At 39.6% G+C, this 12,507-nt stretch overlaps 2 protein-coding genes across 2 annotated transcripts; one reads left to right on the top strand and one right to left on the bottom strand.

The window, feature by feature from the left end:
* Position 1: 1 nt before the first annotated feature.
* On the bottom strand, positions 2 to 6,751 carry LOC135676221 (uncharacterized). Its single transcript, XM_065187162.1, has 7 exons — positions 6,056 to 6,751; positions 4,775 to 4,853; positions 3,882 to 4,036; positions 2,792 to 2,912; positions 2,518 to 2,703; positions 1,328 to 1,399; positions 2 to 1,054 (listed from the first exon to the last, which is right to left on the bottom strand). The coding sequence occupies exons 1-7, from the start codon at positions 6,487 to 6,489 to the stop codon at positions 233 to 235; spliced, it is 1,869 nt and encodes a 622-aa protein (XP_065043234.1). The 5' UTR covers positions 6,490 to 6,751; the 3' UTR covers positions 2 to 232.
* A 702-nt stretch (positions 6,752 to 7,453) lies between these two features.
* On the top strand, positions 7,454 to 12,507 carry LOC103988380 (WAT1-related protein At1g68170-like). The gene is made up of 7 exons (XM_009406915.3): positions 7,454 to 7,874; positions 8,527 to 8,589; positions 9,288 to 9,404; positions 10,384 to 10,645; positions 10,733 to 10,891; positions 11,673 to 11,824; positions 11,899 to 12,507. Exons 1-7 carry the CDS (start codon positions 7,672 to 7,674, stop codon positions 12,134 to 12,136), a joined length of 1,194 nt encoding a protein of 397 aa, XP_009405190.3. The 5' UTR covers positions 7,454 to 7,671; the 3' UTR covers positions 12,137 to 12,507.

Raw genomic sequence — 12,507 nt, forward strand, 5'->3', positions numbered from 1 at the left:
GTGAGCCTCTACCAAATGGCCGAGAAAATATTGAGCATTCTTTTTGGCAAGGTAAAAAAAAAAAAAAGAAACCCTCAAATGTCAGTTTTGTTTTGGGACAAAATTACACCACATAAATAAACAAATTGATGGTAGCAATCACCACAATCAGACATTTCTAGCTGCAAAGTAGGTTGAAGCAGGTAACATGGCAGGAGTACGGAAAAGACTATCCTTTCATGGGAACTTCCCTTTACACGATACTGGGAGCATCTCCGATCCAACTGCATATGGCTCGTGGCCAACGCGTTCTAATGCAGTCAACTAGTGGTGCATGCTGAGGAGGTTGCGGAGGCTGATTAAGCTCGACGATTCCAGTCTCTCTTGTGCTGGAATCATTGCTTGAGCTACTCACCACATCAGCCAAAAACTCTTCTTGGGTCCACCTAGGAGGCACCACGACACTCAACTTACAAAGCCGCGGTCTCTGCAATGGACTCTCACCTCCAGCAGACGTACCATTGGATACTGATTTTGCAATCCCATTAAAATGGTAGAGATCAAACTGCTTCTTGCCCATTAATCCAGATGAGTCCTTTAAGCCCCCTAAACCTTTATCAAGATCCAGCAAGGCCTGCCAGAACTCACTCCATACTATGAACCCTGAGCTGCAAAGGTTGTCAAGCCTTTCAGGAGGGAAGTTAATGTTCATCTCCCGGAGAACTTGATGAAATCCTTCAACACTGATAAAGCCTCCCCCTCCACTCTGATCCTGGGCATCAAATGCTCTTCTAATCCTTGACTCTCGCTCTTCCAGCTCGTTCTCTTCTTGCACAGCAGGATCAAGAGCAAAAAGAACAGTGTAGTGTGACTCACTACCCACTACCCATATGGGCCATCTAGGGCATTTTAGATGCTGGCCAACCTTACACAGATTGAGAGATTCCAGAAGTGAAAGGAATCCAATCTCCGGAGTCATGGGTATGCCCTTCAAGAACATGCCACCACCAAGATCCATCCGGCCATCAAAGACATTGGGGACAGCCTGTCCACAAATCAGCAGATTCACAATTTCCTGCAATTACCAGGGTTCAGGATTAGACTGTCCTGCACCAAGATTTCTGGAGATATATGATACTGAAGCACTACTAGTTACATTTGAGACATTTGTATACTATTGTGGTGACACAATAAATGCAATATTGACTCACTGCAGTATTAACACTACATGGGAGGAAATATCCATGTGAATGGGCAATCTTGGTAGCACGATGTTGCAATCATGATTCATATTTTCCCTCCTGAAGTATTTGAATGTGTTGTTAAAATTCGATGAATTAAATATTACCTGTGAGGCATGCCCAAATGGAGCTGTGACCAGTGGTAGGCTAGGATCATCTCTATCATCCTGAACGGATTCCTGGAATTATAATGCCAAAAAAGATTCAGCAATAGGCTTTTGCCAACGACAATATAAAATTCAGATTACCATGTATCTATCATAATGAGTGTAAACATCCATGCAATCAACAAAACATCCTTAAAAAATAGTTTTTCAGCACGGCAAGAACTTTGATCATGGATCATCACCTTATCTTACTGTGATGGTAAACATATAACATTTACAAAAGAACGATATGGAACATTCATCAGTTCCATATGGAACATAGTCTTGGACAATATCTGAAAACTACAGTTTCTAAATGAACAATAGCATACTGTTGCCCATATGGGTTGCCACTTCCCAACTTCAGCAACTTCAATAGCTCTCATTCTATGAACCGATTGATATTTTTTTAATCTACTACTCTGTACTAAGTCACTTACTTTTCTGCTACCAAGTCACTTCAGCCATTTTTTTTAATCTATCATTCTCTCCCTCACTCTTTGGGCTAAATTACGATCCTCCAGCTAAACTTAATAATAGTGGCATACCATAAATTTATCTAGCATATAATCTTCACTATCAAATTAAGAATATTGCACCAGAATAGTTTCTGCCTTAAATACATTCTTCCTTTATTGTATCGACCAGGTTGTGCACCAGATTGTATAATTGGGAAGCCTTAATATCCACCTTACATGTAAACAAGGATTTAAATCATAATTGGATACTGGTTTTTAATAATTTACCTGAGTGGAAAGGTATTGATATACCGACTCATACCTCCTGGTACCACCTAAAAAATTGAATAAAAACTAAATACCAAATTCTGGTCCAGTACTAGTACATGGTGGACCAGTAAATATTATTGGAATGCACCATACCGACAGGTATTTGAGACCATGCAAGTTAACATGTCTAAGCTTCACCATAAGATAAGATTGCTGTCAATAACATATTGTTTAATTGTCCAGATTTTGTCCACCAAGCATGCATAAAGTGTTTATTTTGTAATTAATACTACTTGAATATGAAGCAACATTATGGGGAAAAATACATTCAGGAGAAAAAGGGTGAGGTGTCATGCATATAATGCTGTGGTATGCTGCAAAAAGACATTCTGTAAAGAAAAGATTGTGAAGTATCATTCAAACCAGTCCTCGTGACAGTAGAGCAGATATAAGGAACAGCATTGCCCCCATACGATTTCGAAACACAGGAAGCACTTCCATGAGATGATGCATAGCTGTTGCTTGTATGCTGTATGTGTTAACTCTCAGAATTTTCTGTAAATCTGAAGCTGATGCAATTGAGAGACCTTCCAAGGCTTTTGCTAACATCTGTTTAAATGTTGCAGCAATCAAAAGTAAGCTAAAGAATCCTAGGTGGGCTTAAAATGACAGAAAGCCAATTTGGTTAGGCTGTAACCTCATGCTGATCAGCTTCAGATCCCTCCACATCATGGCATTGAACTTTTATTGTTGCAATAACAGCCCGTTTCCCACTTCCACATAGAAATAATATTTCAACCATACTGTGAACCAGTGCTCTGAGAAGAGACATATTATCAGGGCCTGAAGCTTAAAAATCACCTTGGGAGAAGAAAGAACAAAAAAACCAACAATATAAAGTTGATGCCAATTCATGACCTCTTCAGCACCAGATTTTGATCAAAAGCTATATAGGATAACTAAGGGTAATTAACAAAAGGTCACCAATCAAAGGAGGTATTTATTGCAAGTTCTAAGCCCTACTTGGTTCCTGCAGCATTTCATTATTCCATTTGTTAGATATAATAGCATTATCTTGCACAGCAAGGTTGTAAACCTTATGAACTTACCACCTTCTCAGGTTGGTAGTTAAATTCAGGTGAGAATAGCTGAGTTGTAAACTCTTTGATAACTCAGTTCATCTTTGAATTCCTAAATTTTGTACTATTATCTCATAGTAACAACACACTATCTCATTTTCTTACATCATCACCACTAAATCATCTCCCCCCCAACCCTCCCCTCAAAAAAAAAAAAAAAACACATAATCTGTCCTTGTTCCAATTTTTATTCAGCTGACTTTCCCCTCTGCTTGTCTTCACTTTTTGTTCAATGCAGAAATGCTCCTCAACTGCATATATGTTTCGTTGCTGTGACATCAGGACAAGTTACAGTAATGAGAGTGGAATAAAGTCTTTCGCAAATATTCTTAGCTTTTCTCCCTATATCGCAGTTGAAAGTACAATATCAAGTTGTTACAGGAATCTGAATATGCAGTATGCCAAAGCACAAACAGCACGTGCAGCTTGCAGGACTCGTCTTAGATCAGCATTGACAACAAAGCAAGTTCATTTTCAGGGGAAAAAAGACAATTAGCATTTCAAGAGATAAATAGCTTCTCAAGATTTTCACAATATGGATATGTCAAATTCCTTAATATCCAATGAACAAGAACAGTGACTAATCGAACAAGTTACAGGACAAAAACGTTTCAATGAGATCAAAATCATTTTAGAGTAATTAATCACCTTGCCTTTATATCTTCAGTAAAAGATGCAAAATTATTGCTTGCTGCATTTGAACTTCCATAAATTTTCTTCTGATCTAAATTATAAAGTGGATTATTGACTTTGACTTTACCAAAATCATCCAAGAAAAACAAAAGATACTTCAATACATAAGCCTGCAAAATACAAGAAATCAGAGTTAGAAAAAACTTTACAAAGTAGTTAAAACACTATAAAAATCCAGCAAGCATGTATAGAGAAATGTCACATAAATAAACTCACAGTCATTGTCATGAAAGGTTCCGCATTGAATTTTCTAGGATATAAGAATTGAAAACAAAAATATTATAATGATACACGAGGCAATTGTTCAGAAACATTGAATGTCGAGAACAATTTGTAGGTGACACACAACATCATGAGGCAATTTTTTGATGTAAATTGAACTGTCTTTGATGCTCCATGGTGATTGTGGAGACAAGAACAGTGCAAGCTAAAGCATGGGACACCCTGCTTTTTAAAATTTATGTATATTCATCAATATGAAAATAAAACATATACTAGAAATGGTACTACATTGCAAATATCTGACAAGCACCTCAACAATATTCACAGGATGAGTAAGAAATAAATTTTGACATCAACACAACCCTCTTTAATTTATAAAGCAACAAGTTCTAGATTTATGGTTTTAACAAGGTAAGCAGAAGAGATCTTATATAACAAGGTAAGCAGAAAAGATCTTATATGGCAAACAGCCCTTTACATATCAGCAAAAAGAAAAAAATGGAAATGGCATCATTATAAGCATTTGTAAAGCATGAGCAAGACAAGACAAGATTTCTTTGAAAGTCCATCTGTAGCAACATAACCGTAGGTATATAAGACAAATGAGGGGGAAAAAAGAGCACAACCTGTATGGTAGCCAGCACACCACAAGGACCTCCCTCGTGTTGGACCAAGCCCATGCAAGTTTCCGGGTCAGAGCTAAATCTACAAGCATTAATTCATACAAAATTAATTACAAAAAGTAGTTTCCAACAAGATCATTGTTCAACCAATTATATACATGTAACTGAAGATTTCATCCACAGTCTTTAGAGCAATCAGATATATAACTGGTGTACATTAATACTTCCAAATACAAGATACTGGCAAGCCAAACCAATAAACTAAACATCACTACCTGATGCAGGAATGCAGCAAGAAGGAAATGAAGTATGACTCATATAAGGATAGAGAACAATCGGATAGGTCATAGCCAAAATCAGTGAGAATAACAACAAAATAATACTTTATAATTCCAATATTGAAGCCAAAAATCCAAACCTCCCAATTTAAAACATAAATCATAGAAAGAAAAAAAATATGGTATTATGACGTGTAGCTGATCCAAATTGTTAGAATTTGAACACATCCTAAAAGTTATAGAAAAATAGAAAATCCAAGGTAGAACAAAGGAATCAAGGAAAGGAAACCAAGGGATTAAAGGATAAAAGCTTCGCCGGAGGTTGAACACCCAACTGTAATAGATAAGACTGGTCACAGTCTCACAGATTACACAACTTCCCCAGATCATTAGAAGCAAGGATCTAAACCTACAAAGTAGACTATGTCTCAATATACTGTAAAGTATATTTAAATTTCAATTAGAGTTTTACATTAAACTAGATAGTCTTCATAAAATATATGAACTTCCTTGTGAAATTCATGAAGGAATAATTGTAATCGCAAACATTATGCAAACATTTGGGGCGTTTGGACTTTGCTCAGACAAGACAATAGAACATGTTTTGGATTTATATGAGCTATGCTGGGCCATAATAGATTGAAGAAGATATAAAACGCTGAGAAAGCTTTAGGATTTCTGGATAACATGGACAACCAATTATTTATAAGGTAGAGTCTGTACCATAACATCATCACCTTCCTTCTATTGGAAAACATCAAATATTATCCACTTCAATTGTAAGAACGGAAATAAGACTTTCACTACTAGGTTCCAGGTAATATGGTATAACTAGAACTGTAGAACCATGGAAACTGTGAATCCACAAAGCGATGAATTCCCAAATGCAGGCAGAATTTGAAATATCACAAGAAAAACAGTTCTTTTTCATGCGTAGAGAATTGAATGATACCAAATAGGTAGCAAATTCAAATATGACAGCAAATAGAACGTCTCATGACTTGACCTGATTCCTTGGTTGCTCCATTGTGCCAAAACATCCTTTGACACGCAACTTCCGAACACCATAAGAAACAACTGCTCGGCATCAACCGACGATAACTCCTCCCCACAACCTAAAACCCTGCTCTTCTCCAGCTGCGGAAGGCTCATCTCCTCCTTCGCTACTGTGGCAGTCGTGATGGCCATCGGAACACTCTCATTCCGCGACTCCTCTCTCGCGCACACCGGCTTTGCGGGGCTAACAGTCTTATTTCCCGCGGCGGCCCTGATCCTCTTCTCGGCAGCAGAAGCCATGAGCTCCCGCTGTAACCGCCGGTTCCTTGCCTCCACGGACTCCTCAGCTATCTCCCGCTGCTTACTTCTCTTCGCCTCCGGTGGCGAGCTCTGCAGGCTCATACGGAGCGCCATCTGCAGCTCCTCATCCTCCTGATCCGCCATGGACAGATCACCCCCAACCAACCCCTCGAATCAGAGCCAAAACCTAACAGATTGCGATCTAGGGTTTCGATCGGCAGACTACCATCAACAGATGACGCGTCCTACAGATCAATAGAACAAATCTCTCGCGATAGCCTGGTTTCAAACTCGATCGGAATCGAAAACCTTGAGGGAGGAGGGAGAATTCGGCGCCGGACGGATCGCCGACTCGCAGAAGGTCGCGCGAGGAAAGGAGCAGTCGAGATGGAATATTACCGCATGCAGCGGGTGGCCAACTTAGGTTACCAAAATACCCCTATCAGTGCGAAAACGATCAACTACTGGAGTCACTCAGACACCAACTCGGATATCGAAATGCTTTATCGTACAAGGGTGTCATGGTAATTTAATATATATATTTATTCTATTATATCAAAATATTTCCAAAAAGCCTTCGAAAGGACATGAGTTGGCGTGGTTCAAAATCGGGCTTCGGTGGGCCGAGTTGGGCCACCGTCGTCTGTAACACTGTGTGCACCGAGCGTCATCAGTCCTGATTATTTCCGTGGGTGACTCAGTTCCTGTGGTGGATAGTTCGAAGACAGGCTACTCGGTTCAGGGGTCACTCGGTTCGCTGGAGTAGCGTAACTTCCGACACGTGTCCTCACGTGGTGTATGATACCGGTGACGTCGTCTTGTCCAGTAGTTATCCGACACGTAGGCTTGAATCCTGTTCCTGCCATCGGACCGAGCCAACCACGCGGCAGATGGTGTGGTCCGGAGCGCAACAGATGCCGCGCCCAAGTAGCCAAGTTCGCCACGAACGACCGAACCGCGACGCGGGAGGGCAACACTTCGCTAACCCTTCTGAGTTCACTCTTCCATGTACCGGCCTTATCATTGAAGGAATCAGCGGGGTCCACGGAGAAGCGGACGTGAAGCGCTGTGAAAGGCTGCGAAGAGTCATTTTGAGGTGTGAGTGCCACGCGAACCCGGCGATGAAATGTTCTCCCTCGATCTCCTCCATGCTCGCCACCGAGTGTCCAGTCTGTCTCCTCCTCGCCGTTTGTTGCGGACTTCACTGCTGGCCCATTGCATGCACGACGCCACTCCACAGCCCCAAGCGACGTCTGCCTCTCGATATATGTACTCGTGAAAGAGCCTTCGTTGTAGGTCGAAGAATACGAGAGGAGGCTCTTTTGGATGATGGGAGGGAGAGACTGGAGCGACGTGGCACAAGGGCTGAAGCCGGCGGCCGCGATGGTGCTGATACAGACGTCGTTCGCCGGAGTGAACATACTGTACAAGTTGGCCTTGAACGATGGCATGGACGTGAAGGTCCTCGTCGCCTACCGATACATCTTCGCCGCCGCCTTCATCAGCCCTGTCGCGTTCTTCATAGAAAGGTATGTATATTCTCGATCTAATCGATTGCGCAAGTGTTCGATGAAATGAGTTTTGCTACCACTCGGTCAATGTCTCCGAATAGCCTATGCCCGGGTGGAGATTTCTTATGACCGGCCTTTCCATGAACAAGGTGGTTCTGCATAGACATTATAATGAACAACCCTAAGAAAGCTGTTCTCTCGTACGGCGTTGGTTTTATCTTGGCATGCTCGGGGTGAAAGGATGGCCGGATTTTTAATGGATTAAGCTTGGACGATTACAAGTCGGTGGTCTGTTGTCCAATGCATCCTGCATCTCTCGAATGGATGGGCTATTTCAAGGCTCATCTTTTGGTTTATTTCTTCCTCTTTGTTGTTCTTGTTCTGCCTTTTTTCTTCTTTAGCTTCATTTTACTTGTTCCTCTGTTCTTTCTTGATGATCATTTCGGCAAGGATGAAACGTATATTGTGGGGAAAAAAAAATATTTTTGTCAAGTCTTTAGATCTGTGGGACAATGGGATTAAAAGCATTTTGAGTTAGTATTATCCTTTTTTGTGGATCAATTTGTACATACTATACACATGCTTCTTTCTAATGGGATAGGATAATTAATTATATTGAAAGATCGACCATCACCTTTCCTCATGTTGTGATTTTGACTAATGGCTGCAGGAAACGAAGGCCAAAGATAACGTGGAAGATACTTGGGCTGACGTTCCTCTGTGGCTTGTTTGGGTAAGACATCACAGGATCCTCATGACAGTCACATGAAACATTTAATTGTGATGATGTGTGAAAATGATTTTGACTGTTCTTTCTCTCTCTGTCGGTCTCTCCATCTATGAACAAAAATACCTACTTTGCAATGTGACCTTGAATTTGGTACATGGTTGACATAACTTGAGATATGCATACCATTGGAGATAATTCTCTGTGGACTATCTATATATGTTCCTTATCTTCAACATCCTGAAGAAGTTTTCAGGATTCTATTGTATGCTTTTTCTTGTATTCAGCTGGTGCTACAACACGTTTGAGTAAAGTGAATAGCTTGAATGGTTTTCTTGGTAGAAGTTGTGATAGTTGATGATGATGGTCAACTTAGAAAAAAAGAAATATTTATAAGCTTCAATACATATATTGTTTCGGTAACGTACTTAACAAAATTAGTTCCCTATTTAATGATGTTATTCATGAATGTGATGAATATGAATCTTTGCTGCCTGAGCTCTAAAGAAAAGGGCAAGGAAAGACTTTGTCGAGGTGGCAGATCTTAAAAGGAAAGGAGAAGATGAATGCATGTGATAGACAGTTGTAATGGTTTTGTTTTCCGTGACTTTCTTGAAGCTTTTCCATTCATGTCATAGATATGACTGAGTAATAGTTTCTTGTACAATGAAGCATGTATTTATGCTTCTCTTATGAATTTGCAGGGCAACTTTCGCACAAAATCTGTATGTGTCCAGTATGAAACTTACTTCGGCTACTTTCACATCTGCTATGGCCAATCTTGTTCCTGCGGTTACATTTATATTGGCTGTATCATTCAGGTTGGAACTCTGAACTTCTGAAAAAATATATTCTTTTTAATCTGTATTGCATCTGAATCTGCTAGATGTCTTTCTTCTTCTGAAATTCTTCAAAAGAAAGCTCTTAATGCTTAACTGATATTGACCATTTACTTAACGTAAGTATTTGAAATAAATACAAATTATGATCCTCCTTTGAGGAAAATCATTGCTAATTGCTGACTGCTTTTGGGAAGTTCTTCGTGCTAGACATTGACCACTTTAGAGAATGATTGTCGTTATTTCAGCAATAGCCAATTTGTTAACTTCACTAGGACACAATTTTACCTAATCACATCCATGAATATTTATCTTTGTAGATTTTTTTCTTTTCTTTTCCTGTGGTTATAGTCTCCTTGATATTTTCTTTCAATCTAGATGTATGCTTGCACTTAATAAGAAATTGCTAGATAGAATCTTAGGTACAGAATTTTACAATCCATGTTTGTTTAGATTTTGTATGGCCTGAATGCATTTGTTGATGACTTATGAGCATCCATCCATGTTTTTCATGGTCCGTATCCTTTACCATTATCATGCATTAATGACTGTTGTATGACATTTAAACAATATTAGCACTTAGGCTTTACATTAGCCTGATTGGTTGCTCACACTGTTGTCTTTGTATGAGAAACCATTCACTATATTTGGTGCCTTCGAAGGGAAAAAAATATTGAAGTGAGATATTGATCTCCTCAATCTCAGATTCTAGTGTTTATCATCACAAAATAACCTTTAACATTTTATTGACATCTTAACAATCAAAACAAGGAAAAAAGCTACTTCTCCAATTAGCTGAATATACAGAATCAGAAGGTGAAAGTGCTTCCTTGATTTAGCAACTCATTAGCTTGATGACATATACTGGAATACTTTCAACTAGATGATAGTTTGAGGAGAATTATGACTGGTTAAAATTCATGGATTGTCCAATATTGTACTTGTGACTTTTAACATGCAGGTTGGAAAGACTAGGAATACGAACAAATTATGGAAGAGCTAAGGTTCTAGGAACGCTCCTAGGGTTGGGTGGGGCAATGCTTCTCACCTTCTATAAGGGAGCAGGTATAGAACTTTGGTCGACAAACATCAATCTCAGTGAGCAACAGGATCATGGAGGCCACCACTTAGCAGCGCCTCACTCAGAGTCTGGTAATCGTGTCATGGGCTCATTCTTGGCAGTTGCCAGTTGTTTGTGTTATGCACTCTGGTTAATTATTCAGGTGATCTTAATGTGATGATGCCATTTTGCATTCTGAACTATATTTGTTTAACCTTCCTTTTTTTTTTCTGCATTCAATTGTTGTCAGGCAAAGTTGGCCGAAGCATACCCTTGTCACTACTCCAACGCAGCATTGATGTGCTTGATGGGATCCATTCAAGCTAGCATCTTGGCTCTTTGTGTTGAGAGACATAGGATTCAGTGGAGACTTGGGTTTGACATTAGGCTACTCACAGCCGCATATTCAGTAAGAGGGTTTCTTCTTCATCCTCTAGTCTTTTCTGGCAACTTAATCATATTATGTCACAGAATTTTCCTTTTCCTTGGGTCTTTTATCAATCATGTTTCTCTTCATGGTTGTTCTGTTTATATATGGAGAAGTGTTATGCTTAACCGAGCCAAATGATGAGCACCATTGCACATCAGGCCAGGGATAACAAAACTTTTTGTTGGCTGCCAACATGATCTTTCCCAAATAAAACAGCTAAGCTTTTAAGACCAAGGAATGTTTTCTTTATTGATGTGTCTCTGCATATGTTTTGTGAGTGTACCTCACATAACTGAAACGATGCCTAGTAGAATGCACCTGAGTATAGTTACAAAGAACATGATCTACCACCTAGAGAATTCAAAACCTTTTCATTGTTTTCTTGTATACTTGCCCCCTTGAACTCCATATCTGTGTGCACAAATCCTTCAATTATATTCTCATGCATAAATCATTCTCGAGTGTATGATAAAAAATCTTTAGAAATTGTATGTATTTTTTGTGCCATTTCCTTGATAAAGAGTATATATATTTTGCAAGCTATACATGAACAACAAAGAGATTCAGACCGTTGGATATCTTGCATTTTGTTATCAAAATCTATCCTGACTTGCATTAACAAAGTACACTAACGTAAAAGGCATAGATGGCATTGAAGGTCTTCCTAACTTAGATTTGCTGTTCGCGATTTAGAAAAGATAAGCCTTTTCTGTTCACAATGTGTCTCATACATCTCTTCACTTGCTGTCCGGTGATACAGGGTATATTTGCTTCTGGGATGAGCTTTACACTCCTGGGGTGGTGCATAAAGAAGAAAGGACCAGTATATGCCTCTGTTTTCAATCCTCTGATGCTTTTACTTGTTGCCATATTGAGTTCGCTCCTTCTCAATGAGAAGTTATACTTGGGATGGTAAGCTCAAATCTTTTACTTCAATACGAGTCATAAACATCTCAAACTATTGATGATCTTCCTATCTGTCCCAGTCTGTTGGGAGCAGCTTTGATAGTAATTGGACTCTACATAGTGCTGTGGGGAAAAGGAAGAGAAGCATCCAAGATTGATGAGGAATCTCCGGCAGAAGCTACGAGGGAATCTATAGACGTAGCAGTAGCTCAAGAAGCTGCTACTGATCCAGGCTCTGGAAATGTATGCGACCCAAACATCAGGAAAGGAGAGGAGGTGAAACACAAGGCAAACAAGCCAGGATGTAGTGGGTTTTAACAGCAAGGCAACAATCCTATTTCCTTTTTCATTAAAAGACTGAGAGATGACAATGGTGTTGACAGTTCTTGAAGAACAGATGAGTTTTACAAAGATGGAGCATGAGATACAGCTGCCAAATCCATATGTTTCCCATTGATGGAGGAGTTTTCCTCGACCATGGGTTTTTGATGAGAGAACTGCTACAGAGCTTGGGACCTGCCTTAATTAGTGCAAATAGCCTCATTCAATGGAACCGTCCCTTGGCAAAACTACTACTTTCTCTTAGGAGAAGCTGCTAATGTCGAGCTATAGAAGTGTCCTTAAAATAATGTAGTGAAGCATATGGCTTTACTGTCCTTCAAATAGATTCTGGTAACCATGTTCTATTA

This window comes from Musa acuminata, chromosome BXJ1-6 (genome assembly GCF_036884655.1).
Source record: "Musa acuminata AAA Group cultivar baxijiao chromosome BXJ1-6, Cavendish_Baxijiao_AAA, whole genome shotgun sequence".
In the NCBI taxonomy this organism is placed as follows: domain Eukaryota; kingdom Viridiplantae; phylum Streptophyta; class Magnoliopsida; order Zingiberales; family Musaceae; genus Musa; species Musa acuminata.